The sequence below is a fragment of the Triturus cristatus genome, chromosome 1_2 (genome assembly GCF_964204655.1).
Source record: "Triturus cristatus chromosome 1_2, aTriCri1.1, whole genome shotgun sequence".
Classification (NCBI taxonomy): Eukaryota; Metazoa; Chordata; class Amphibia; order Caudata; family Salamandridae; genus Triturus; species Triturus cristatus.
Window position 1 is genome coordinate 1,009,691,218 of NC_140580.1, and position 26,714 is coordinate 1,009,717,931.

Below are 26,714 nucleotides of genomic sequence, written 5' to 3' on the forward strand. Positions count from 1 at the left end.
GGTTCCGTATCAGCTGATCCGGCTCCAGTGGCCCCCTAGGGATCCATTCTTGAATCCAGACTGGCGCTGGTCGTACCAGTTCGGCCTTCCCTGGCCCCAATGCCAACGCTCCTGGCGCCTATCGGCGGCTCCATCTCCATTGTGATTCCCAACTCCGACACAGAGCTGGATGCTTGCTGCCCGATGCCGACTCTGACGCCAGCAGGAGCCTTGACTCCTAGATCAGAGCTTGATCCCTATGCCATTGGGCTAGGCATTGGGAAGAAATGGGAGAGGTCACTGGACACAGCAGAATACCAGCTGTATCAAGAAGATCCAAATATGGGCTGGTGTGAGGAACTGGGTGAAGCCAGTGGACTGGATATTTCTCCAGATACTGGTATGCTTTTTCCCCCTGTCGTGGCTATGGAGGAGGAAGCCTCATATGCAATGGTGGTGCGGAGGGTGGCTGAGGTCCTTGACCTTCAGTTGCCCTCTGTGACAGTCAAGACTAACATCTTGACGGAGGTGTTGAAACCAGGAGTTTTCTCGTCTGAACATCTACTCTTATTCAATGATGCCCTTACTGACGTTCTTTTGGGGACTTGGTCCATACCTAACACAGGGGCTCCTATGAATGGGATGATAGCCCGCCCCCACCGCCCCGCCCCAGGGGACCCAAACTTCCTCACCCAACGTCCTATCCCAGAGAGCTTGGTGGTCCAAGCCTCAATGTCCCAAGGTGCATTCCCTATCGCTACCCCGGACAGGGATTCCAAAAGGCTGGACTCCTTGAGGAAGATGTTTTCTTCCGCCAGCCTAGAATTGCGGTCTGTGAACACCGTATGCCTTTTGGGCCGTTACTCCCACACTCTGCGGGATGTGGTTGCGGAAGTGCTGCCACAGGTCCCAAAGGAGGCCTGGGCCACACTCTCTCAGGCTGTTGCCAATGGGGGAGATGCAGCAAAGTTCACAATATGATATGGACATGATACGACCGACTCACTGGGCAGAGCAGTTTCATCGACTGTGTCCCTGCGGTGCCAAGCCTGGTTGAGGATGACATGTTTTTCGGTGGTGGTTCAGGCTTTCCTTTTGGACATGCTCTTTGATGGCGCCCGTCTCTTTGGAGACCAGGCAGATTTGGCGCTTCAGCGCTTTAAGGACTCTTGGGCTACAGCCAAGTCCTTCGGTCTCTGCTTCCCCAAGTCACCCCCAATTTGCCTTCCACTCCTTTTGTGGCAATGGAAGGGGCTTCCAGCCTCGCTGGTTCTCTCACAGCCTGAGCCACGTATGCTCTCCAGCCTCGGTGTGATTGAGGGCACGGTAACCACAGACCTCATGGGTCAGGTAGCCAGCGGTCTAGTCAGTCCACCATCCCCCCAGGCAGCTGCAACCTCCAAACATTCCTAATAGGCCACTTTACCACCTTGGGCATCCAGTTGGCGGCAGGATTCGCCATCACCTGCCCCACTGTCAGACCATAACATCGGACAGGTGGGTTTTGCAGATTTTCCGAAGGGGCTACTCTAGCTCCCCTTCTAGACTATACCTCTCTCTACGCCACCATCTCACGACCGGCTAATGGAGGATCATTTGTCCCTTCTCCACGAGACAGGCATTGCTCTTTTGGCCAAGGGAGCATTAGATAGGGTTCCAGTGACAGAAGTAGGCTGTGGTTGCTATTCCCACTACACTCTGGTCCCCAAAAAAGACAAAGTCCTTTGCCCTATTCTAGATCTCTGAGCCCTCAACCTCTTCATCAAGAAGGAGAAATTTAAAACGCTCATGTTGGCTCAGGTCTTGTCTGCCTTGGACCCAGGAGACCCAAAAGACTATGGTAGCATTGGACTTGCTGGATGCCATTTTTCACATTCCCATCCTACCTGCCCATCTGCGCTAACTGTAGTTTACGGTAGGCCACAAGCATTTTCAGTTCACCATGCTCCCTTGTGGCCTTACCAGCACCTCTCGGGTGTTCACCAAGGTGATCGCGGTGGTTGCAGCTCATCTGGAAAGATCAGGGGTGCCAGTCGTCCCTTATCTCGAAGACTGGCTGTTGATGATGCTCCCTTTCATCTGAGCTGTTCTGGACAAAGTGCAGTTTCGGGCTTATTCTCCCAAGTGGCGAGTCCAGGATAGTTAGGCTAGGATACCAATGTTTCAGCCTCTATCCTGGGTGTCTGTGAGACTCTGAGCCTGCTGGGCGTCATGGGCTCCTGCATTCTGCTGGTGACACATGCCCACTGGCATATGCGGGCTCTGCAGTGGGACCTGAAGTTCCAGAGGGCGACGCATTAGGGAAATCTCTCCGACATGGTGCAGATTTCGGAGGGAACTGCAAAAGATCTGCAGTAGTTGCTCGCAAACCGTGATTGAGTCAAAGGCAGACCCCTCTCCCTTCCCCAACCAGCTCTGACAGTAGTGAAACATGTGTCACTCTGGGGATGGGGCGGCCATCTGAGGGAGGTAGAAATCTGAGGACACTGGTCTCCAGCGGAATCCGGACTCTACATCAACATGCTGGAGCTCCGAGCGATCCAACTGGTATTGAAAACCTTTCTACCCTCCATCAAGGGAAGGCTAGTGAAGGTTTTCATGGACAACACTGCCACTATGTGGTACTGCAACAAACAGGGCAGGGTGGAGTTGTGGACCCTTTGTCAAGAGCCCATGGCTGGAACAGTAGGGCATATCCCTGGTGGTTCAACACCTTGAGGGCTCTCTGAATGCCTGGGCAGGTGAACTCACCCAGGGATGCCTAGCGGATCACAAATTGCATCATCACCCAGAGTTGGCACGAGGTCTCTTTCAGCAGTGGGGAGAGCCTTGGTTAGATCTGTAGATCCCAGGCCGAGCTCTGCCATCCTGCGAGGAAGGAAAGGAGCAAGAGGAAGCACAGCCTGGCAACAGCCCCTATAAATGAGTCTGCACCTGCATGGTGAGCCAAACCAGAGACCCCGCGTGGCCGGCGAGTCATAGAGACTGTTGTAGCTGTGAAGGCGAGAGGAATTACCTCAGCACTGCACACTGAGAAGGAAAGGCAGCACCGAAGGCTGGTATGAAGTAGCGACTACAACCCTGTTGAGTCTCGCAGCACGAGTAGAACCGGCAGGAGCAACCCTATCTGCCTGGCGCTAAATTAACCATGGCCGGTACAGAGGAAAACGGCCCGCACTGAGGCAGACGGCATGGCCTCCAACACTACAGCAGCTACAACACTCACCTGAGAATATCCTGTGAGGCAGCCCTGAGCATGAGGAGCATCTGGTATGGACTGAAGCCCTCTCAGCCTTGCAAGCAGTCCCGCGCCTGCATCTCCACTCCAGAATGATTCCCAGCTCCGGCCAATACAGCTGCCACGACCGAGAGGAACAATTTGCACTGCAGGGCCACTTAGTGGCCATCTCTGGTTACTGCACCTGAAAAAAAAAAAAAAAGATAACAGCCTCAGGAGGACTGCCCTGACCGGTATAGCACAGGGACTACAGTGTCACCCCATCCCTTCTGGCAACATTCAGCATGACAGGCAAGACGTGCTCTCCAGAAGTCAGCCCCCAAGGAAGAGCTCACACAGCAGGTGAGTCTCAGCTGCACTGGGCAAAGTAAGGGGATACACAGGCTGCAATGTCCCTGGTGGAACTGCCCTACTGTACGACAAAGGGAAAAGACTGACTTGCCTCCACAGAGGGAGCCACAGGCTGCCTAGCCCCTAGAAGCCACAGCCAGAAGAGACTTTGCTGCATGCTGCGACCACCCTCATCAGCTCACAAGAGGGACAGGCAGTGGAATCATGTTCACAGCCAATGCCTGCAGCCATGACAAGCTAAAGAAACACAACACTGATCTCAACACCACAGTTACAGAAGCGGCAAAGAGTCTGTTGGAAGCCAACTACGCCGCGCGAGAAACACTGGTGCAGAGCGCGCACCATACGTGGTTGCCCAACGTCACCTCCAGATACGACATCGCATCGCTCGCTTCTCCAGATACAGACACAATCGCAAGCTAGACAACACAGGCGCACCAAGTGCCAGAAGAGAGTGTCCATTGGAGCAGAGAAGGGCACAGTCGGAAGCTCGCCAAACAGAGGCGACCAGAAAGATGTCAAAGAAGTGGTTGGGCAGACCACCAGAAGGCCGAATACCCCGAAGAGGTTAGAAAAGCGTCAAGTCCAAGGTGCGCGACAAAGGCACCCAGAGGTTTGACTGCATGGGCCGGCGCCCAGGAGAGCAAGACCTTCTCGAAGAGAAGGAGAAATGCTGAAGGCATCAAGAAGAATCGCCACCGCACCAACGGAACCCCAAGTGGGCCAAACACAGCACAGTGTCCTCCCTCACACTGCTTACAGCAGGAGTCATCAGTGACCCAAGGCTGACGAGAGGAGAGTCGTACACCACAAGTGGCCAGCCGCCACCACAGCTCCCTACTGCCCGTGGAAGCCATTCCCTGGAGAGGGAACACCCGGAGTAGGAGCCTTGCTGCCTACTGCCCGTGGAAGGCATTCCCTGGAGAGGGAACACCCGGAGTAGGAGCGTCAAGAAGCTGCCTGAAGAAGGAGCACCCAAGATGAGTGGCTGCTCGCCATGCAGCCGAGAAGAGCGACTGAAGTCGCCTGAATGGTCCGGAGACCATTGAAGCTCAACGGCCCCATTGGCCGTGTTAGAACATGGTACATGTCATTGCACCCGGAGAAGAAGCAGAAGAAGAGTGGAAATCATGTCATCCAGAAGAGCTGGACAAACGTGGGTATGTCAAAGACAACAAGATGAGAAACGCGAAGACTCGTAGCACCACAAGCCAAGAACACCTCCAAAGACACCAGACAGTCACCAAGGCGGACCGACGGCCCTGGAGACAGCACCAAGGGAGAACCAAACGTAAGCCGCCGCCAGCGCAAACCACGTTGCTCCCATCGCTTCATAGTGAGACCGTCCAGCCTGAGTGTCGGCAGTTGGAGTCGAACAGCATCCCTGCCCCTGACCGCAAATCTCAGAGGTGCAAGAGAAGATTCAGAAGGGGCAGTCACGTAGCCACGACGTCCATCCAGAAACTTCCTCTCCTAGTTAATCATCGCAACCTGTCATCCAGGCCCAATGGCAGCTACGTCATCAGTGTCATGTGCATGACTTCGCATTCAGCAAGAAACGTGGAAGTGTAACCAGAGGGTCTACACCAAGAATCGGACAAACAGCTGAGGACAGAAGAGGAAGTCGTGAGTGGCAGGGCCGGACGATGAAGAAAACCCAAGCTACAACAGGCGTGAGTCCTGACACAGCGACAGCAAGGGAAGAGGGGGATAACCCGAGAAGGAACTGGCAACCGCACAGCGGGAGTCCGAGAGTAAGCCGCACAGCCTGCGCGAACCGAGTCTCAAGCCTTACGTTCCTCAGCGTGTTCATCACTCCTCCGTCATCAAAGTCCCAACAGCCCAAGAAGTACAAGTACATGAATGCAAGTGCCTCCCCTGAGAACATGGAGGTACCTGGCCACTCTCTGTCTCAGGTGATCGACTACAGACTAGACGCCTGCATCCCTCAAGGCAAGTAGTCACCTGTCATCATCCAGATTCACCACACGGCTGACAATGCCACCATGTCAGTCCTCATCAGGTGCGTCAACCGACACCATCTCGAAGATGCATGGAGTGGAGTCATACGCTATTGCCAAACTAGCCAACAAGAAAACTCAGAGGCTACCTGCTAACCTGGTCTGTACCTGAACTGCGGCAGCCAGAGCATGTCCTGACCAAGATCCATACACCCTTGAGGTTTGTGCGAGAGACTGGATACTGGCTCCTCAGCGGTTTGCAGCTGCCCCCAGTCGGCACATTCGCAGCCCCAATTGCAGCCTATCAGCAGTCCCGTGGCAAGCCCGACGAAGGGCCTCCCCAGACGGGAGAGCTAGAAGAGACATTGCCCACCGACAGGTCACCGGACACAGCAAGACAGCCCAAGAGAGACTTCAGGCGATCCAGAAATAATACAGTGAACTTTCACCATGGACTCCCACCATGATCTTGATGCAGCCAGTCAATGAACTGTTGTTATCCACCACATACCATCCTCCATGTCAGCAAAAGGAAGCTACCTGGGACTAAAGGACATGCTTACACTGGCACTTTCCCAGTGCGCAGATGACATCTTCAAGCAATAGTTTGTGTCCTGAACTGATCAGGTTAAACGATGAATATCTGCTGAGAGTGTTCTGCCACAGTCTAATTCACCAGCCATTGTCTGCAGTCTTCCAGAAACTGATGGACCCTGTGGTATATATTTCGCTACTGTTTAATCCATACAGGTTAAACTATAGAGCTTTTGTTTTTCATCAAATTTGGGAGGAATGTTATGTCCTGCGAGACACGTTCTAGTGTCTCCACAGAAACTGAGTTAGTAGCCACTCCCCTATGGGAGTGAGCACACTTGCACCCCACACGTATCCCTCACAGGCTTCAGGAGTGACGTGAGCCTGTCAATAAAATGGCCTGGGTGCACGTGCTCGGGCCAGTTGCAGCAACCCTCTGCGTGTCTGTCATTTCTTAGCATGTGGGCCTAGGGCCCACAACGCAACAGGGGAGGGCGCAAGGAGTGTGAAATGTGGAGGGCGACCATAGGAGAAGATAGGATAGGCACGGACTACTTTTATCCTGTTCGCGCAACGACGCAGCTTTTGCTTTTCTTAGCAATCGGAGGCCTCCCTGACCATTACAGAACCTAAGCATCTGTACATTCAGCACCCTCTCTTGTAAGAAGGAATGCTTCTGTAAGGATTTGTTGCCCTGTAATAGACGTTTTTTTCAGATTTGTGTTCAAGGATATTCGGGAATAAATCAACCGTTCTATCATAAAGGGGGTGTTGCCAATCTCATCATTAATGTGCAACTAATGCGTATTATGAAGCGTTTACGTAAAACTAAACTATCTTGCATGGAAATTGCTTTGTTTGGGCGTAATATATTGGCATTGTTTCTGAAACGTAGACTTGATTTTAAGAGATAATTATATATTTTTTGCCAATAAATTCTGAAGCCTCGTTTCCATTTACCATTTAGCTGCTTGTAGTTTGACAGCAGTTAGCCATAAAAGTACAACAGCTCCCCCCAGTGGAGTGTAGGCAGGCTGCATGAAATCGCTGCCCCAGGGTCTTAACGAGTTGATTCCGGTGTGCGAAAAAATATCCCAAAGCAACACAGGTGCGGGCACATCTCTCGTGACCTCCCATGGGGTCAGCAGGGGTTCTTCGTCTGCGAACGACAGCGTGAAGGATGCATCATCAACATGCTGAAAAGGACAATGTTGGAACGCGCCGTAAAAATGAGAAGAACCGAAAAAAGCAAGTTACTCACACATTTATTCTACAACCCAAAAAAAAGTGCATACGCGGATTTTCTTTTAGACTGGCAATGTGCACCTGAACAGTCATGTTGATCTCAAGTTCCTAAAAAAAACGACTCCTATACAGTACAGTCCACTGACCACAACCCTGTGTACTAAACCAAGCCACTAAGTAGTGCCCAATTCCACGCCTAAAATGTGCAGGCACAATAAATACCTGCTGTCGGTGTTCTGTGAGGGCTGTATTTGCATGACTGAGTGACAAATTAAAATGAAGAACACCTTATTTGTCCAAATGCATACATTGTTTACTTCACATGCATATACATTTGATGCATAGAAAAATATTTGGGTGGAGAAATAACATTTGTAAAGTCAGTTTAGGCAAAAGTCATCGACGGAATAGTAGTCAAAATATTTCTATTTTCAAACCTTATTTGGGATTCGTCCATAGTGTAAAAACAGCGGACCACTTCTTTAAGACGAGAAGGGCCCTCTATTTGTTGGTATTTGAGCTCATCTGGGAGACCGAGGGATGGGAGGGCGCAGTGACCTGCCTTTGATTCCACAGGGGTTCGATCTGCCCATTATTGTTGAGTGGGAGCCACATTCCCTGTGTAGCGCCTTCAGCCGGTCCTGGATGTCGAATCAAACTCCCTTTGCATACTGGGGCTTGTAGGCAACACCTATAATGGGAAACAACTGACTGGCAAGAAGTCCTACAATGAAAAGTTTGTTTGATTGAGTCCATTTGGAAGGCAGTGAGCGATGCTGGAGAGGAGTTGTGGTTGTAGATTCTCGTTTGTGATATTCTTTAGACAAGCCGGGGGAGGGGAGGGTGCACTGGAGAGATTTACATATTTTTGTGACCAGTGCATCACCGAGCCTTTTCTACGCACTTGTGGTTTACGAATGTGTAACTAGGAAAGAGAGACACATAGACGTGATATGTCTGAGGCCATTCTACATTGTGACAGGCAGTGCTGTGGTTCGTGTTCAGAGATGGGGGTCCTTAATCCAGTAGTGTAACATGTCCCCTCTAGTGCCCACCAGCATTCATACCAGCCCATCTCTTCTCCCACATCTACCCACCCTCAGTGTCCTTGTCCCACGCAAAGTCCTTCTTTATCTGCGAGGCAGCCAGCCTCTGTGATCAACTGTTGACAGTGTTACGGGACTTTCTAATGCCCCCTTGTGAGGTTATTTCTCTTTTGTGTAAGACTGCTCTGCATGGCTTTAATAGCGTGTATGTCCCCCGACCAGATGGCTTTAGAGGCTCAAATACCAGCAGTTTTCTAATGATGCTCTTCACCTGCCTTTCTGTCTCCTCACTTCTGCTACAAAGAGTGTAGGATGAGCCTTCAATTGTTGCAAACACCTGCTGTCCTCCAGGCCCTGCTACCCTTGCTATCTATCCTGTCTGCAGGAAGCTGTACAACACTACTGCACGGCTACACCACTACAACAAAACACCCAACACAACAAAACAACTGCAACACTACAACAAAAAACCCAACACCACAAAACGACTGCAACACTACAACAAAAAACCCAACACCACAAAACGACTGCAACACTACAACAAAAAACCCAACAACGCAAAACGACTGCAACACTACAGCAAAAAACCCAACACCACAAAACGACTGCAACACTACAACAAAAAACCCAACACCACAAAACAACTGCAACACTACAGCTTCAACGCCAACCTTATAACAATACACCTGCACCTAAAGATGCACACAAATCTATTTGCTTAAGTTTGTCTTGGGCTTAAATTGGACCATCCAAACAGTAAAATGGAAATGTAATTATTAGTTTCCTTCTCCCCATGATTAACCGTACCGGTTACATTGTTACACAATGCCATATCATTTGCTGTAGTTAAGTTACATTCCGCCTGTTCCAGGGCTTTAAGGCCAAGGAGTTCCCGTTTTGATGTACAGCCCAGGAATCTGGGCTGTGAAGTCGGGCGAGTTGATTTCCAAGCTCCACTTCGGAGCAGGCATTGGGTCACCAACAAAACTATCAAACTTGAGCTGTCCCAGAAACCCACCTAAGGGAGTGCCCTGGGTACATTTCTTTAAAATCTGCTAGAACGTGTGGCCCGGGGATCATTGGATAATTCACTGTATCTCGTAAGGATGGAGCGAGCACAATCAACACTCGCTTCCATTGAAGATGTCTGCGGAGCTCGCCTTTGCCGTCATCGGTTCATGTTCAGTTGCTCAAGGATGTTCTTGCTTTGTCGATCTGCCAATTCTGCAGGGCGTGACATTACAGTTCATGGCTGCCGCCTTAATGTGACACATGCGCAGCTTTACCTCTCAATGAACCCCTCCCTGATGCCGCGTGCATTTTACCTTGTCTTGACTTCACTGGTGGCTGACAGGATTGTTGTAGAGCGAAGAGAATCTGTTGATTGTGTGGTGCATCGGTGGAAAGTGCACAACAAATAGTTATGAAATATCCATTTTGTAGCTGATATCCTGGAAGAGCACAGACCATCTGATCACTGCAACGTGCATGTTTCCTGTAGGAGTACTTCAAAGCCCTAAGGAGCTCACATTTCTGCCAGTAGTACGGTGTACGTCTGAGGATGTGATAGTAGGAGTGCTCGGGCCCCAGTGAATGTTCCTAAAAAGAGAACACATTCTCCTTTCCGTAATGAAAACTTGTAACTTTGTAAACTTGTGAATGAAGGATTCGATCTGCTGCGAGTACAAACATTTATTGAGGAACGCTCCTTAATTGAAATAAATGAGATGCCATTTTGTAACTTAGTGTGTTTTATCTTGGTTGTCCTTAAGTGCGTGTAGATGGAAATGAAGCGTGATATTTCTGTTTGTATTTTTGTGTATCTATGGTTTAATTTAAACCACTGCCGAACGTAAATAAATAAATACAGAAAACATTGATCAATGTTCTTTGAGTCCCTCCAGTAATTTATTTTATTGTTCTAGGGAGAAGAAGGCCAAGTAGGATCACCTGGACACAATGGTAGTGAGGGGCCAAAGGTGAGTCTGTTCTTAAAAGTGTCTTGTATTTCTGCTTTTCTTTGGCTATCAGTGACTCTCCTGCCCTTATACCCTTCTGCGTTACTATCCACTTATTCCTAACAACTGTTCCCAACCTTTGATTGAGCCATCATTTATGTTGACATCCAATCAAAAAGTGGTATGCACAAGGTCAGTGCAGATCTATCAGTGACCATTAGCACTGAATCCCTTCCTCTGAGAGTGATGCCTTTTATGTGGTGAGACATTAGTACACAATGTTTTCAGACACTGCATACTTTTACTATCTGAGGGCACGTGATATGTTTTTAGGTCTCGCGTGCGTTGCAGGGCAAAGCTCTGCTCTGCCTCCGCGAGAGATTTTGGAGGAGAGGACTTTCAAAAAAAGGCTTTAAGCCCCGCCCCTCATTTCCATTGGCCGGCGTCACCGTTTATGGTAAATGGTGGCCTGCCATTGGAAATGGTGAAAAGGGGTCAACTTTACAAAAAGCATGGATGGCTCTATATAGAACAAGCATGCCTTTGTTTATCGGTTACTGCTCGAGTAATATGCTTTTTTACAGTTGCAGACCTAAATACTGTTGAGTTTAAATATCACCTATATGGCTCTCCCTCTGACCTTGCTTACCTCCAGATGTAGCGCCTCTGGGCGACCCTGCGCTGGATTTCATCTCCCCGGGCTGTGGGGTGGGGGGGCGGCAGGGGCTGAAGCTAAAACGATAAATCTGCAGCATACTGCCGTGGCCTGTTACTCCTTCGGCCTAATCTAGCTGGCACCTCATGATGCTGTTTGTGCACAATCCCGCCACCCCGCTGGCTGCCCCTCCCTGCTGGTGGGAAATTGTGGTTTGCTGCTCGCTACTCAGTGCCTGCGCTCGTCAGACGCCCACGTGGCCGGATTTTATGCTTGACGGACAAGTTAAATAAAAATATGTTGATTTTAGGGCACAGCTCATTATAGCCCACTGTAAGTAATTGTTGGCACAAATTCCGGCATGGGAACCTGAGGTTGCGCGTTACTGTTCTCTATAGGTTCTCGGTGTGGAAGCATGAATCAAGATGGAGTCTTAACATCCATCAGAGAGAGCAGTTCATCCACCTGTGCCGCTGCTCTCTCCTCCCCCGCCAAGACCTAAAGTCCATCTGTCTAGCATGGTGTTTACAGCCCTACTCTCTCTCACCTCTGCACCCCTCTCTCACCTCTGTGCGCCCCTCTCTCACCTCTGTGTGCCCCTCTTTCACTCACCTCTGTACACCCCTCTCTTTCACTCATCACTGTGCGCCCCTCCCTTTCACTCACCACTGTGTGTCCCTCCCTTTCACTCACCACTGTGCGCCCCTCCCTTTCACTCACCACTGTGTGCCCCTCCCTTTCACTCACCACTGTGCGCCCCTCCCTTTCACTCATCAATGTGCGCCCCTCTCTTTCACTCATCACTGTGCGCCCCTCCCTTTCACTCACCACTGTGCGCCCCTCCCTTTCACTTACCACTGTGCGCCCCTCTCTTTCACTCATCACTGTGCGCCCCTCCCTTTCAATCACCACTGTGCGCCCCACCCTTTCACTCACCACTGTGCGCCCCTCTCTTTCACTCATCACTGTGCGCCCCTCCCTTTCAATCACCACTGTGCGCCCCTCCCTTTAAATCATCACTGTGCGCCCCTCATTTTCACTCACCTCTGTGCACCCCTCCCTTTCAATCATGCGTCCCTCTCTTTCACTCACCACTGTGCGCCCCTCCCTTTCACTCACCACTGTGCGCCCCTCCCTTTTACTCACCACTGTGCGCCCCTCTCTTTCACTCATCACTATGCTGCTATAAAAGCTATTTTTGCTGAGACGCTCCCTCTTGGTTTCTAATGGTATTACCCACAGCAGCTGCACCTACACACGGCTCGACAGCTTAATAGAGTCTTTAAACTGTCTCTTCACCTTTAAATATTTTCAGATCCATTACTTAAGCAGTGCTTTGTGTAATACAAATTCACTCTACTGTGAAATCATCACCTTCCTCACCATTATTGGGCCAAACTCATTAACTCCTCTGTTTCACTAGGTGATGTTTTTACTGCCTAAATGAACCAGCGCCCATCAAAACCAGCATTTACAATGCGGTAGGCCTCGCATTTGCGAGAGTTTAAGCTATTAGTATTGTAAATGACAATGCCTTTTATTTATGGTTTAAAAAACAAAACATAAATAAAAGGCATTGTCATTTACAGTGCCAATAGCTCAAACTTGCGTAAATGCGAGACCTATTGCATTGCAAATGCTTGTTTGGTCATGTAACCTACAACTCAGGCCATGCTCTATGGTAACCTAATCCTGTTTTGTGAATGAAATGAATGAGAAACCTGTTTTGTAGGCCCGTACTAATTTGAGCTTGCAAAAGAAATGCAGACTTACAAAACTAAATATGTTTTATTTCCACATATTTTTCTGTTACTGGTAATAATAGTCTAGGGAAGGAATGTTTCCATTCTCATCAGCATTTAGCATTATACAGTCTCCAAAGATATGCTTCACTGTAAGTGTCCTTGTGTAGTTCTTCTGATACAAAACCACATCAGATGCAACAAACGACAGCGCCCGTTTGTTTCCTGAAACCTAAACAGACGCATGGTTAACTATCATGTCTAACAAATGTAGTTTCTGAGCAGAGAATCCCTCTTTGCTGCGTAGAGCACCATCTTTTTTTGAAGAGGTTTGAAAGGTACTGGGGTGTATACGATGGGGCTAGGTAGATGGACTGGTTGCTAGAGGGATGCTGACTTCTGACCTAATGTAATAAGATGTTTAAGGGCTATTCATCACACACCTTACAACTGTAGACGTGTAATAACTGGATTTAGCTGTTAGTGACTTGGGCAGCATTTTAGATCTAAAGAGCAGTGTGATGAAATACGATTAAAGTATATAATATATCGCTTTCAATCTAATAATCATTTTGTTAGATAAATATTATGGTACTTTTTACTCCCATGATATGTAAAAGAATAATGCACACTAAAAAGTAAGTTTGGAAACAAATACTCACACTTGTAGGTGTGTACTTATTTTGTGGTATGTGACGAGACTGCATAATCATGTGCAGATGAAAGATCTCTGACCAGTCTCTCTGACTTCTAACACTCATATCCATAAGAGCATAACTCATTAGAACGAGTGAGCGATACCTGCCAGTTTTCATATTCTCTGAAAAAGTCACATTTTCCTTTTCGGGCTCAGGAAATCTACTCTTTGTGTATAGGAACATGACAGACCCTTGCAGAGCAGGCGAGCCAAATATACTTTTTTTACATTTGATAATAGTTTCCTTTTTGATGATTCCATATTCCACCACTAAAGTCAGAGCACCTATTAATCCAAGCCCTCTCTTACACCAATATATTGCCAGCGAAAAGTGATATCAGAAATTTCAGGACTTACAGCCACTCCCTTTTGCACCTTTAGGGATGCAATCAGAAGCTAAGAATCAAAAAATGATTGAGGCTTACGTCCTCAAGACCTTTTTAGGGATTTGTCCTGGAAATGGAAACCAACGATTGAACTCTTATGGTGCCTGAGCTTGCCTTGAGCTCACAGTGATCTGACATAAGAAGTCAATGATTTCTGGCATGATATGTGTGTATGGGCTGGTCTCTTGCTCGTCACCAAATGAGTGACCTTTTCAGATGGAGGTCGAAAATTAAATCAGCATTTTGAAACTGTCCAGTTGTAAACTTGCTGAATGTCTGCGTGTAGTTTGAACTAGACTTCCATCACAGCTCTGCCATGGAACGACTTCCTCGAATATCTTTGGGACACAGATAATTTATTGAACTTCTAAATACATCTGGAGTTGTGGCTCTATACTCTCTACACACGATCAGCATCAACGACCACAGATTTCTGAATTCAGCAGTACAGCACAAAGAGAACCTATTAGTTTACAGAACAAGCGACCACAAAAACTAAAAACAATGATTTATTTTCAAAATATAGACGCCGTTATTATTGACTCAACATGTGAATGCTTTCAATCTGATCGTTGTTTGTCCTTCAATATGAAGTTCTCAGAGACTTAAGTCTGCTAGAGTTGGGTCCTAAAGCCAAAGCGCGGTTCAGCGTGTTGTAAGCTGGTTCAAACCAAAACTTTGTAAAGTAAAAACATGTTAAAAAATTATTTTGTGAAAGAATAATGTTTTTTTCCATAGAGCAGAGAGATCTTGGATAAATTGAGTACAATTAAATACAATAATACATTAAAATTATGAATAAAACAAAAGTAGCTTTGGGAAGTAAAGGAATTTTAGAATGCGTGCACCTGGAACATAACTAATGAAAGAGATCGCTATAATGAAAAGAACGTAGGTAAACGGGCAAAGCTCCTAAAAATAGTTAAGTGGCGTAGGACCAATATCAAATACTTGTGGGTAGCACCGAAAACAAGGAATTTCTTCCTGCTGCAAAAGTCAGTCTGTTATCTTTCTCACTAGCTGTGATGTATTCAGATCAATGAATGCGACCAATTCAGTCATCCCTTAGAAGCAAGCATCATGAAAAAAACCTTTCTCTTTGAAAAGGGAGGCATCCGTGCTCCAAACTCGGCGCACTTACAAGAAACAATTGGCAGGGAACACGAGGCAGTTGTTGTTTTTAAACAGCATTGTAGTGGAATGGAGGAGCTGTCTGTACCAAATATATGCAATTGTTGCTGAACACGTGGACAATATTGCAGGGATAATCTTTGAACGTAAAGAAGACCTATTTTTCCTGTGTATATCAAAGATTCAGAAACTAAAAGCTCACTGGCACTAACAAATATGACCACACATGACTGGCATAGAAAAAGTGCTCACTTGCTCAGGAAAGGATTATCCCCCTGCCTCGAATGCTGGAGTAATAAACCGTGATGATTGAGTGCCAGTACAGCTAAGACACTTGATCAGAGGAATGCATTCTTTCAGTGACCCTTGAAGAGCTAATACCCTGTCAACATCAATTTTACTCATTCACACAAATTATCAGAATGTACATATTAACACAGACTTTCCTTGTACTGCCTTCTTACCGGTGCAGTACTGTTTGCGTTTCTTACATATTCTGCAGTATGCCCTATCTCTTCCTCTTATCAGTAAGATTCTTTATAGCGTTTATTTTGTTTATATGAGACATGAGTCAAAAATATATATATATGTGTGTGTGTGTGGGCAGCGTAAGACAGATGAACACTCCTTTAATATATTTAATCAATCCCAGTGGAAAGCAGCCCCCCACACACAATTCTGTTTAGAAGTGTAGCTCCTCAAGATGGTTTTTTGAACTTCCCATATGCACCAAAAACAAACATACATGCTTCAAGATGCAATAATACTTATTCTTTGTTCGGGTCAGTATGTGGTAGGGAGATGAATACTTGTTGAAAAGGGAGAAACAGACCATCAGACCATATTGCTCTGGGACATCTTTTCTGGATTCACCCCTGGCAGAGATGAGCAGTCTTGATTAAGAACTTACAGCACAGACCCATCTATGGGTAGCTGGAAACATTCTAGATGTATAATGCTAAGTGGTTCTTGTTGCCTAGTTTGTAATCTAGGAAAAGAAGTTTATTTGAGATATTTCCACCTTTCTGATCCAGATAACATCCACACCTCATGGTCATTCAGGTGAACCAAGCGCAGGCATGGAATTTGGAAATGTTCGAAAGTGTAGAACCCCAGTTTCTGAATTGTAGAACCTCAGTTTCTGGACTGCTACACATCAGCTCAGAGAGTGATCTTGGGGAAAATATTTTAGTTTGTTCTTAAATTTAGTATACTATGCTGGCTTTTGCAACCGTTAGAAAACAGTTTAGAGGAGAATGCAAATTATTCTTGCAGTAGACTTGCTTCTATTTGCCTTTTTCAACCCAAAAATGTGCTGCTAGGTGAACTTTTGCAAGGTGAAGAATGAAGAACAAAAGTGGCCCCAGTGAATCACACAAGTTTTGATGGAGAACACCCCTAGTCTGGACTAACAACTTGAAAGAGGAAACGTCTTATTGATTGCTTGTTGCTGAATCATCCACACTCATTTTGTGTAAATATCATTAATCATCGGACATAATACATGTACAGTTTGGCAGATTAAAATAATAAAATTAAATCTTAAACAAAACTATAACATCTAAGGCAACAAATGTATTAATTGTTCAATTGGGATCCATTGGAATCTACTAGATATTACTCATAGCAGCGTTTTCTTAAGCTAGAGCATTTCTTGCCTCTAATTCTAAAAGCTGCATAGTAAAAATGTGTTGGGGTCAGCAGTAAAGCATCATTGATAGTGGGTAGTATGTTGAAGGCTGTTTAAAATTTTCAATTATTTCCCATTACCAGCCATGTTTATCTGAGTAGATGATATCATTGCAAATAATCCATCAGATTTTTAACAAACTCTATTCAACTCTAGCATTCTCAATGGACTCTTTTCTCTGGGTCGCAAAAGGCACCCTCTAGTAATTGTCCCAGTTCTACCAGGAGTTTGGTGAAATTCTGGAAAGAGAGTGAAACACACAAACTGTTACAAAAGTCATTAAAGGGACCACTCCGAGTTTGCCAGCTGCGTACTTGCAGATAGAAAACACGATGTATTAAGAATTGGTTTGCCTCTGTCATACATCTCTGTGCCCACTTATGCATTTGAAAGGCTAGCAGTGGTGTCATGCGTGTGTGCTCCATTCACTCTCATCCACCCGTAAGTGTCCTTCATCAGCTAGTGAAAACTGACAAACATGCTTTATTAAAGAAACTCAGTAGGCTATAGAAAAAGATAGTTGTGGAGTGGGTGATGTAGGCTACAGGAACAAAATAAATGCAAAACATTACAGAGAGAAAGAAAGAGAACGCAAGTCTAAGAACAAATTTAGGCACAGGTGATGGAAACAGAGACACTACTTTTGTTAGCAAGATATTTTTTTAAATGAATTGTGGTCTGCGATGCTTATTTACTGCAGACGACTACCCTTTTAAGAGTTTCAAGTGGTCTACAGCACGATACCTGAAGAGTAGCTGTCTGGCCTGAGCCAAATACAACTGTATGAAATGTTTTTTTTATGCACCGGATACAGCACTGTGGAGAGTTATATCTGCATCATGGCTGTTAGTGGATCCCCTGTTCCTCGTAAGGTCATGGATGTATGTGCCTCAATTAAATGACAGGCCGCTGGTTTTTGTAGACACAGATTTCACACTTTTCAGCTACCTGAATAAATACAGAAATGTATTCAGATGTGGTTTGCCAGACTAGTTTTTGACAGAAGTTGCCAGTTTCAAGCAATAGGGATTAAAGCATTCCATGGAAAAATCAGTGCGAAACAACCTTTAAAATCTGAAGTGAGGCACCGCGCTGGCTATCTAGGCCTGTCCAGCCCAAAGAGAATCAAGTTCTGTAGATGATCCCAATTCGAGCCCCATGCTCATGAAGATAGGTTACAGAGAAACCCAAAGTGGTGTGTGGTGCTCCGGTTTTGTATCTTTTTATTGTAGTTCTGCATCAGTTTAAAATGTACAATTGTAACATTTACTTCAAACCTCACAGAACTAATAAAAAAGAATTATAAACAATAATCTATTTCCGTATACCTTGTATGGCTTAGTAATTATTACTTTGATCAGAACTATTTGTTACTAGGTATGAAGTAACCCTTCTCATTATATCAACTTCCACTTCCATTTTCTTAAAACATCTGATGAAGCTGGATACATATCTATCTTACCATCACCAAGAATCCTCTCTTGCCGCCAGGATCTTTTTATCTGCTAAATAGTGTAGAGGGGAGGAAATTCAATCTTTAGTACATAATCAACAAAATCAAATCTTAACTTCAAAGAACCACTGACTCCCAATCTCAAATTTTAGGGATTTATTACAAAGCCAAAAATAACTGCACATACAAGCACCTCAGCACGAGGTTAAGAAAATAAATGGACACTAGTACAAAAAATATCCTACGCAGGAGTCTCATCCGACTCAGAATAATAGTTAGCTCCAGAAGCATTAGGCAACCAATAACTGCTCCAATCTCTACATTAGAAGCCATTAACCTAAAAAGGAGAATCAGTTAGTCTATCCCTACTCTCTCTTTAAGGTGACATCCCTACTTAGCATTTTCCCTCCCAGGCAAGAGAGTAAAAGGTGTCAGAAGTGAAGACTTCCTTAGAAGTACATTCACTTAGTCAGAGCTCGTTCTAAGATGCTCCTTCTAGCTCCCCATTTAAACCTCAACTGCTCAACCCACGGGGCACTGTCCCTAATTCAAAATCCCAAAAATGTAGAACACGCCCTCCGGCACACCTCTTCAGCCAGGTCTTCTCCCAGTAGTTTTCCAATGAAACTTGTCTCCCTTCCAATGATGGTTTACTCGTCCTTGAGTTCCAGTCACCTTCTCCGTTGAAAGTATCATCCTTGCATTCCAGTATACTCCCATTTTAGCTTCCCGTACCATGCTAACTCCTAGAACAAAGGGTTAGTCTCTCTAACGAGCTAAATGTCCTTGCACCTGCAACAAAAACATGGGAACGAGGAACTTTCCACTTCTCTGAGATTTTCTAACGTCCTAAAACCAAAAGCCTAACCAAGAGAAATCATTTTCGGCCTACAATATTTAGCTAACATAATAAACGAACAGGCCCTTCTCTTAGCGTATATTCGGTCAGGCCGTTACACAATTTAAACACACTTGTCTAAAATCGCACTATAAGCATTAATTTCATTACACTTCAGGTATGAATATGCAAACTACACGTGCAGACTTAAATAACATATGTGGGTGCTGACTAACGGCGATTATGGTGCACCCCTACAATTTTCAGAACATGGCGCTCTATCACATCCATCTATTTTTGCAAATTCTATAAAATAGTAAAAATAGACGATTAAGAATTTCTTGTTCCCTCTTGTGTGGCCAGTTTAATCCATCAGCTCTGTAGTTTGTACTTTGGGTGCTGACGCCTTTGTCTTAAACTACCCTAAATTGTCTGCTGATTCCCATATATAAACTGGCATTTTACCCAGGCGCCATATTCAACATTCTCAGTGTCTGACTCCCACTCTAACTCAACAACACTGATATTGGTTGCTAAAGCTACACAGTGGCACCAAGACAGGTAACCACTACCAGTGTCACACTAGGGTCCCGATTCTTGGAGACTTAGTCAACCAACTGCAAAAGTTGAAGATACCATGGTTTAGTAGTGTATTTTCTAATTGTGCTACACACTTGCATGAACATCAGGTCCGTGATGTCATTTTCTAATAAGGATTTGCAGTGTTAAATTATGTGTAGTTCTGGACATGTTGAGTAATAATTGTGTGGTATAATTGGATTACCTCTTTTGTTTTGTAGGGCAGCCGTGGACCTGATGGCCCAAAAGGAGTAGTTGGACCCAGAGGCAACAGGGTAAAGAGCTTGTGTACAGTTTAAGGCATTGTGTATGTTTCTGGAACATAGATTCTTCCTTGATTGTCATGATGAATTCTGAAATACTCTCTATCTACCTATTTACCTATCTACCTATCTACCTATCTATCTGTCTATCTGTCTGTCTGTCTGTCTGTCTACAGAAAAATAATGATACAAAGCCATGGGCAGCTGCACCAGGGCGCATTGACGATGCAGCCTGTAAACTGGGGAGTACTGTATTGCTAACTAACTCTGGAAGAGTGCAAACCTTACAACAGGGACTGAGAGCAACAGGAAGAAAGGTAAACCAAAAATAATGTCAAGGAAGAATCCAACCGTCCCTGTATATTCAATAAAGTGGCTGTTCTCCAATCCTAAGAGGCGTAAAAATTATTGAGCTGTCCCAAGTGGTAGCTTGGCAAGTTCCGGTACAATGGAGATCATGGCCGCCCAAGATCCAACCCCCAACTCTTCCATCGAATGCTTAAACAATGCAAGCAATGTAATGACATAATGCTTCCCAAGAATAATACAGCTTTGCAGTGCAATGGCGGCCAGGGACCAGATGACCACAGTGAAGTGACAAAGCATCAAGTGCAGCCTAAAAGAAAAAGACAATCTAAGGAGAAATGTCGATTAACGAGAAGAGCTGCCAGGGGACTGCAGTCGGACACTGCACCTGAGCTGCGAAATTCGACTATTCCTGTACAAGGTCTGGGCACTGTCCAAACACGGAGCCGAGGTACTAGTTCCCCAGAGGAACCTGGGACAGCTCTCAGCCTTAATCCTTTTACCCCGATATTTGTAAGAACAGGTGGCAATGTGGAAGGCCAAATTGCAAATAAAAGTTCTTGCTTAGACACAATTACCAGAACTGATTAAAAAGCTGCTGAATGCTGTCTGAAATCTATTGATCTCTTTCCTGACATTGGCTTTATTAATCTCCTGAACAGGTCAAGGCTGCTAGCCCATTTCTATGTGATTCCCAATTTAAGGGTGGTCTCTTCAGCTGATATAAAGATAGTAAAGTTGATTAATCTGCAACCGGGGCTAGAATCAGGAGGTAGCAACACCTACTCCTCTAAAGTTGGGTTTATAGTCCCAGGCATCACTAGATTGGTGCTTAGCCGTATAGATGACTTTCATATTATGGGGATCGATGTCTTGCCGTGTCTGGACTTTGACCGAGAAGAAACAGTTCTACGGAGGCAACGTTGGCCATTTTAATTGCCCCCGGACTTGAAAACTCTTCCACTCGTAGCGCATTCACGGGGGTAGCAAAGAGGGATTTCCCGCCTGCAAACGGTATAGTCCATGAGAACCTGTTTATCGCCACAAGAAATAACACTAGGATAATTGAACTCCAAACCCCAGAATCAAGGAGGTCAAGACAGACTGTAAAGACTGGTCTTTGATAGCTCAAACACATAAAGAGAAACAGAGGCTGAGAGTGGCCCCACGTTTAATATGCCATCAAAACACAGAAAGTATGTGGTAACCTGTTACGGAACATCTGAATAAAATATTTCAAATGCCTCTCTTGTGATTCTGTCTCCCTACTACTATATCCCTATGGTAACGTCTGGCAATTCCAAGAATTGGATGAGATTGTAACTCTGAGGCCCAACATGTTTCTACGCTTGGACAGCCTAAATAGGTCTTGGGCATTCATCTTGGCTAATGTGTGGGACCCTATACTTGACTTAAGGTGAGGGAATGAAAATGTATGTAACTCTCTTCTAAAGATCACTAGGTAATTATACCTGATGAGGAAACAAAGTAGAAAATAGCAGCAGATCTATATCATGTGTATTACACAATATAGACCACATGTAGATCATGCAGTACATTTTCAGGTATTTAAAAACATAACAATACAAATGTGGCACATTCTGCATGCATATAAAAGTGACAAAGACACTTGTGAATGGAATATACATGCACATTTCCCATGCAGCTTTTAAACTTTACCTTGTGCCAAGGGGAACTTTGCCTCATGGTCTTTTCTGTGTGGGTGTCTCCTATTGTCACACACTGAGGTATATGGAAGTTAGATACATAACAAAAGACACCTAAAATACACACCTTTCTCTAAGTCATAGGGGAATGAGAATACAGCAAAAGGGTATATATATCCCTTCATTACAAAAAGTACCCAAACCCTGGCATTAGATACTCTGCTCTTGTACATTTATTTGGTCAAGGAACGATGCCCGTAATGATCCTACCTTTCCCACTGTAAGAGCCATCTGGTATAACTGTTAGAACGTGATTGAGTTCGCCCTGTTAGCACTACCTTACAAGGGTGGAATTGCCAGACGTTATAGTAGGGATAATGTAGTGGGGAGACGGAATCGCAAGTGAAGCATTGGAAATAATTTCTTCAGATGCTCCCTAACAGGTTACTATGTAATTTTTGTGTTATGATGGTCTTGGTTGGATAGCCACAACATTAACTACCAGCAGCAGAGCTTCTTCTAGAGAGGAGTCCAATTGATTATGGGGGAGTCCAACTCTCCGGCTGCTGCCACGATCTCAGATGGAATACCTAATGCCGATGAAATGGGCATTACTAGCAGAGAATACTTTTACATTTTATCTTGGAACATTGCAGACTTGACTAGTAAAATTGAGGATGAAGACTAGCTGAAGTTTATCATTAAATGCACTATATGCTGCATCCAAGAAACTTGGCCCTTTGATAAAATTAGTGCGAATGGATTATTAGACAGAAGCATACCAGCCACTCGTCCTAGAAAGCGGCGGCCTTCGGGGGGGGCTTGCGGTATGGGTGTCATATAAATTAAAATGCAAGATAGAGCAACTTGGCATAGCCCAACTATTGCCTAATGCACTACAGTGAGGATCTGACTTACTGGCCCTGAAGGTGGTGTGATTGATATTCTGAATGTTTATATTCCACCTGGCTGGTCCCCAGAGGTTCAATCCATCTAGGGGAATTTTGTTTCCTATGTCGGGAGCATTGCTGATTGTAAGTTGTCCGAGGTGGGCAAAAGGGGCAAGTATCTGTTATTGATCTGTGGTGATTTTAATACACAACCGTCTGTCACTATTATTAATAGTGAGGTCCTAATGGAAGACTATTGTCTAGGCATCGCAGAGACGGCTATAAGTAGTTTTAAATCAAACAAGAAGGATGAAACATTCTCTGAGTTTCTGATAAATTACCAGCTGCGTTTTATTAATCTGGCGTACCACTTCAGATAGCAATGCCAAAGTAATGTTTGATAATGGGAGAAGTTCATCACTAATCAACTATATTATACTTAATACTGAGGGGTGGGAATGTGAGTGTGATTTGAGTGTTATCTGAAGAGTGGAGAGCAACCACAGTCCTGTGGTTCTCTAGCTGAAGCTGAGTCCAAAGTGGTGTGCTAGCATTAACAACTTAACTGAAGGGAGTTACTGCCATGAGATCGCTCAAACCAACAGTAGGATAAGAATAAGATGGAGTAGCAAAAAAATACCCGCTCAATCTTTCAATGCTTGAACATATAGTGGCCAGGTATGGAGCCATAATTATGAATACCACAGCCAATCATAGCGAAAGTATCTTAGCGGCCTATGATATGGTAGATGATTTGAAGGTTCTGTGGTCCAAGCCTACTGGCACCACAATTGTTGGTCCTACTGGCCGGAGACTGAATCAAGGGTATAGCTGGTATGATGAAGCATGCTTCCGTATGAAGAGAGTTGTCTCACATGCTTAAAAACAGTTCCACTGTAACCCACAGAGTGAAGCGTTATTTCAGAAACTCAGGCATGAGAACATACATCTTCTAAAAGGCAAGAATTCGCTGCTTCCAATGTCGTAATGAGTAACCGTAGGTGTAGTGGACGTACGGGGCTACGCAGAGGTTCATGGAGTTGCGAAAAAACTCCGTGGAATTACGCTTCGCTGCTCCACTCGCCTCCACCTCCTCTATTAACAATTAATTCTACATTAATTCAAAGTAAATTAAAAACCACTTACCTGCACTGCGACATCCCCGGGCTGCCCTCTTCTTCGCCGTCCGTGTAATCCTTGAGAAGACTGCGCATGCGTGGGCGCGTGAGCATGCACATTTCCGAGTAATGCGCATGCGCGGGCGCACATGCAAGCGCAGTTTTTTTCAAGGATTACCCAGATGGTGAGGAAGAGGAGGAGGGCAGCCTGGGCAAGCCGCAGTGCAGGTAAGTGGTTTTTAATTTACTTTTAATTAATGTAGAATTATTTGTTAATGGGGGTTGGAGGCGGGTGCTGGCCAGCTCCACTCCGCTGCAGAGTGTGTGTAAATTTGCCTTCTCCACGGAACACAGAGTAGGAAAATCTCTGCACACTCCGCGGGCGGAGCTGAGTTCTCCACCCAAGTTTTTGTTATGAGCAGAACTGAGGAAGCAAAAACCAAAGGAAATGATGGACGGAGTGTTGAAGATTGCAAGCACTCACCCCCAGTCAACGGATCTGGGTTTAATCCATCACCGTTCTTTAGCCCACTCTGCCACCCCAGTTCAGACATGGCCATATGCAAATCAGTCTGACCCTGTGCCTCATGGGAACAGTCCAGCCCGAACTGCCAAGCCATGTCTTCCCTGGACCGGAAACAAGCTTCCTAGGAAGACCTCTTATGATAAAAACATCAAGAGGTTTTGGGAACTTGGAACGTGGGTGGAGAAGGGGACAGTGAATACTTTTAAAAATCATATTGGCCCAACTACATGGGTTCATCATTTTAGTGCCTTGTACAGTGCCAAGCGCAAAGGTTCCCCTGGCCCCCCACTAGTGTGCGAGGACCTCTACAAGGGTCATTGTGCAATTGACATCTTAGTACCGGAAGTGGAAAGAGCATTGAGTGCCATGAAGAAGCATAAGCAAAAACAACAATTGATGGACAGAATGCAGAACAATGTCATACATTCACCCCAGTACAGAGATCTGGGCCTAAATCCATCGTTTTTTTTCTCACCATGCCATTCCAGTTTGAACCCAGCCATATGCAAATCAGTCTTGACCCTGTGCCTCATGGGAACAGTCCAGCCCGAACTGCCAAGCCAGGCCCTCCCTGGACTAGAAACAAGAATCCTAGGACCGGTTTCGGGGTTTCACCCCTCTTCAGCCAGGATAGCTTGATTCCAGTGGCATGGAGAGCAAGGGACCCACGTCTGGGCATACCCTTCCCACTCGGGGTGACAAATGCAAAAACAACAATTGATGGACAGAATGCAGAACAATGTCATACATTCACCCCAGTACAGAGATCTGGGCCTAAATCCATCGTTTTTTTGCTCACCATGCCATTCCAGTTTGAACCCAGCCATATGCATATCAGTCTTGACCCTGTGCCTCATGGGAACAGTCCAGCCCGAACTGCCAAGCCAGGCCCTCCCTGGACTGGAAACAAGCATCCTAAAACCGGTTTCGGGGTTTCACCCCTCTTCAGCCAGGATAGCTTGATTCCAGTGGCATGGAGAGCAAGGGACCCACGTCTGGGCATACCCTTCCCACTCGGGGTGACAAATGCAAAAACAACAATTGATGGACAGAATGCAGAACAATGTCATACATTCATATTGGCCCAACTACATGGGTTCATCATTTAGTGCCTTGTACAGTGCCAAGCGCAAAGGTTCCCCTGGCCCCCCACTAGTGTGCGAGGACCTCTACAAGGGTCATTGTGCAATTGACATCTTAGTACCGGAAGTGGAAAGAGCATTGAGTGCAATAAAGAAGCATAAGGCACCTGGTTCGACCTTTTGGCCATTTGCCTTTATTGCGATGAGCCCCATCTTGTGGGCTAATGCCCTTGCCAAAGTATTTAACTCAGCTTTTTTTTAGTAACATTGTACCATCCTCTTGATGTTCGGCCGTTGTCATACCTATATATAAGAAGGTCAATCATGGCAAACCCTTTATCGCCCAATCTTCCTTCAGGAAGGGACAGGGAAAGTCCTTGGGAAAGTCCTGCTTAACCAGCTGCAGGGTTGGGTTAATAGTCACAATATTATGACAGAAATGCTATCTGTCCTTCGGTCAAATAGGTACCATTGACCAAGCATTTCGATTATATATGATTTCACATAAGTTCACAGTTGTCAGGAACTCCTCGCTGTACTTATTATTTGTGCATTTGACAGCAGCCTTTGACCTAGTAGATTGGGAAAATCTGTGGGGACCATTTGTAGATCAAGGGGCTGATATCACCTTGGTACATGCTATAAAGGCTCTTTACTCTGGCATTACTGCTAGAGTTGGGTACGGGCCAGTAGGTGAGTGTACCGAAACATTTCCAGTAGAAAAGGGTGTAGGGCAAGGCCTTTACTGTTTAGCCTCTTTCTTAACCATGCAGCAGAATATTTATCAGAAGAACCCTTAGATGTCCCACTATGGCCGGAATTAGGGTTCCGATACTATTATTTGGTGATGGCGCAGTATTAATGGCGCAAAAAGAAAATGCAATCCACAGGTTATTAAACCCTTTTGTGGATTACTGTGACAAGAAATCGTCGACTATTAATGGAAGTAAAACAAAGATTATAGCACTGAGGCTGTCCCCTAGTTTTAAGTGGAAGCCCTTGTTTGACGGTGTGCCCATCGAGACCATTAAGCAGTATGAATATCTGGGGATCTGGTTCACTGACAATATGAACTGTTGTAGCCATATCCAGATGGCAATTGTACTCTTGAGACAAATGGTTGGGGCAGTCTTGAGGTTTAGACACAAGTCAGGTGCCAGAAGTAGTAGTATCATCCTGCAAATATATAAACAAAAGGCAGTGGCAGCAGCACTCTACGGGGCTAAGCTCAGGCGGTATGCGAACCTACACTCATTGCAAGTGGCCAAGAACAACTTTCTAAGAGCCCTGCTGAGGTTGGGCTGGACTCTCCCTTGTTGGCACTTTATGCAGAGCTTAGTGTTAACCCAATATCTGAGGTGGCTACCCTTAGGCCAGTG

General features: G+C 45.6%; 1 protein-coding gene across 4 annotated transcripts in view; it reads left to right on the forward strand.

The window, feature by feature from the left end:
* LOC146868589 (uncharacterized) overlaps positions 1-26,714 on the forward strand; it is a 1,503,661-nt gene that overhangs the window by 779,606 nt on the left and 697,341 nt on the right. For all 4 annotated transcript variants that reach the window (XM_085611695.1, XM_085611716.1, XM_085611705.1 and 1 more), the window contains 2 exons: positions 10,280-10,333; positions 19,705-19,758. In XM_085611695.1, coding sequence (XP_085467821.1) covers positions 10,280-10,333; positions 19,705-19,758 — 108 coding nt within the window. The remainder of the gene's footprint in view (positions 1-10,279; positions 10,334-19,704; positions 19,759-26,714) is intronic.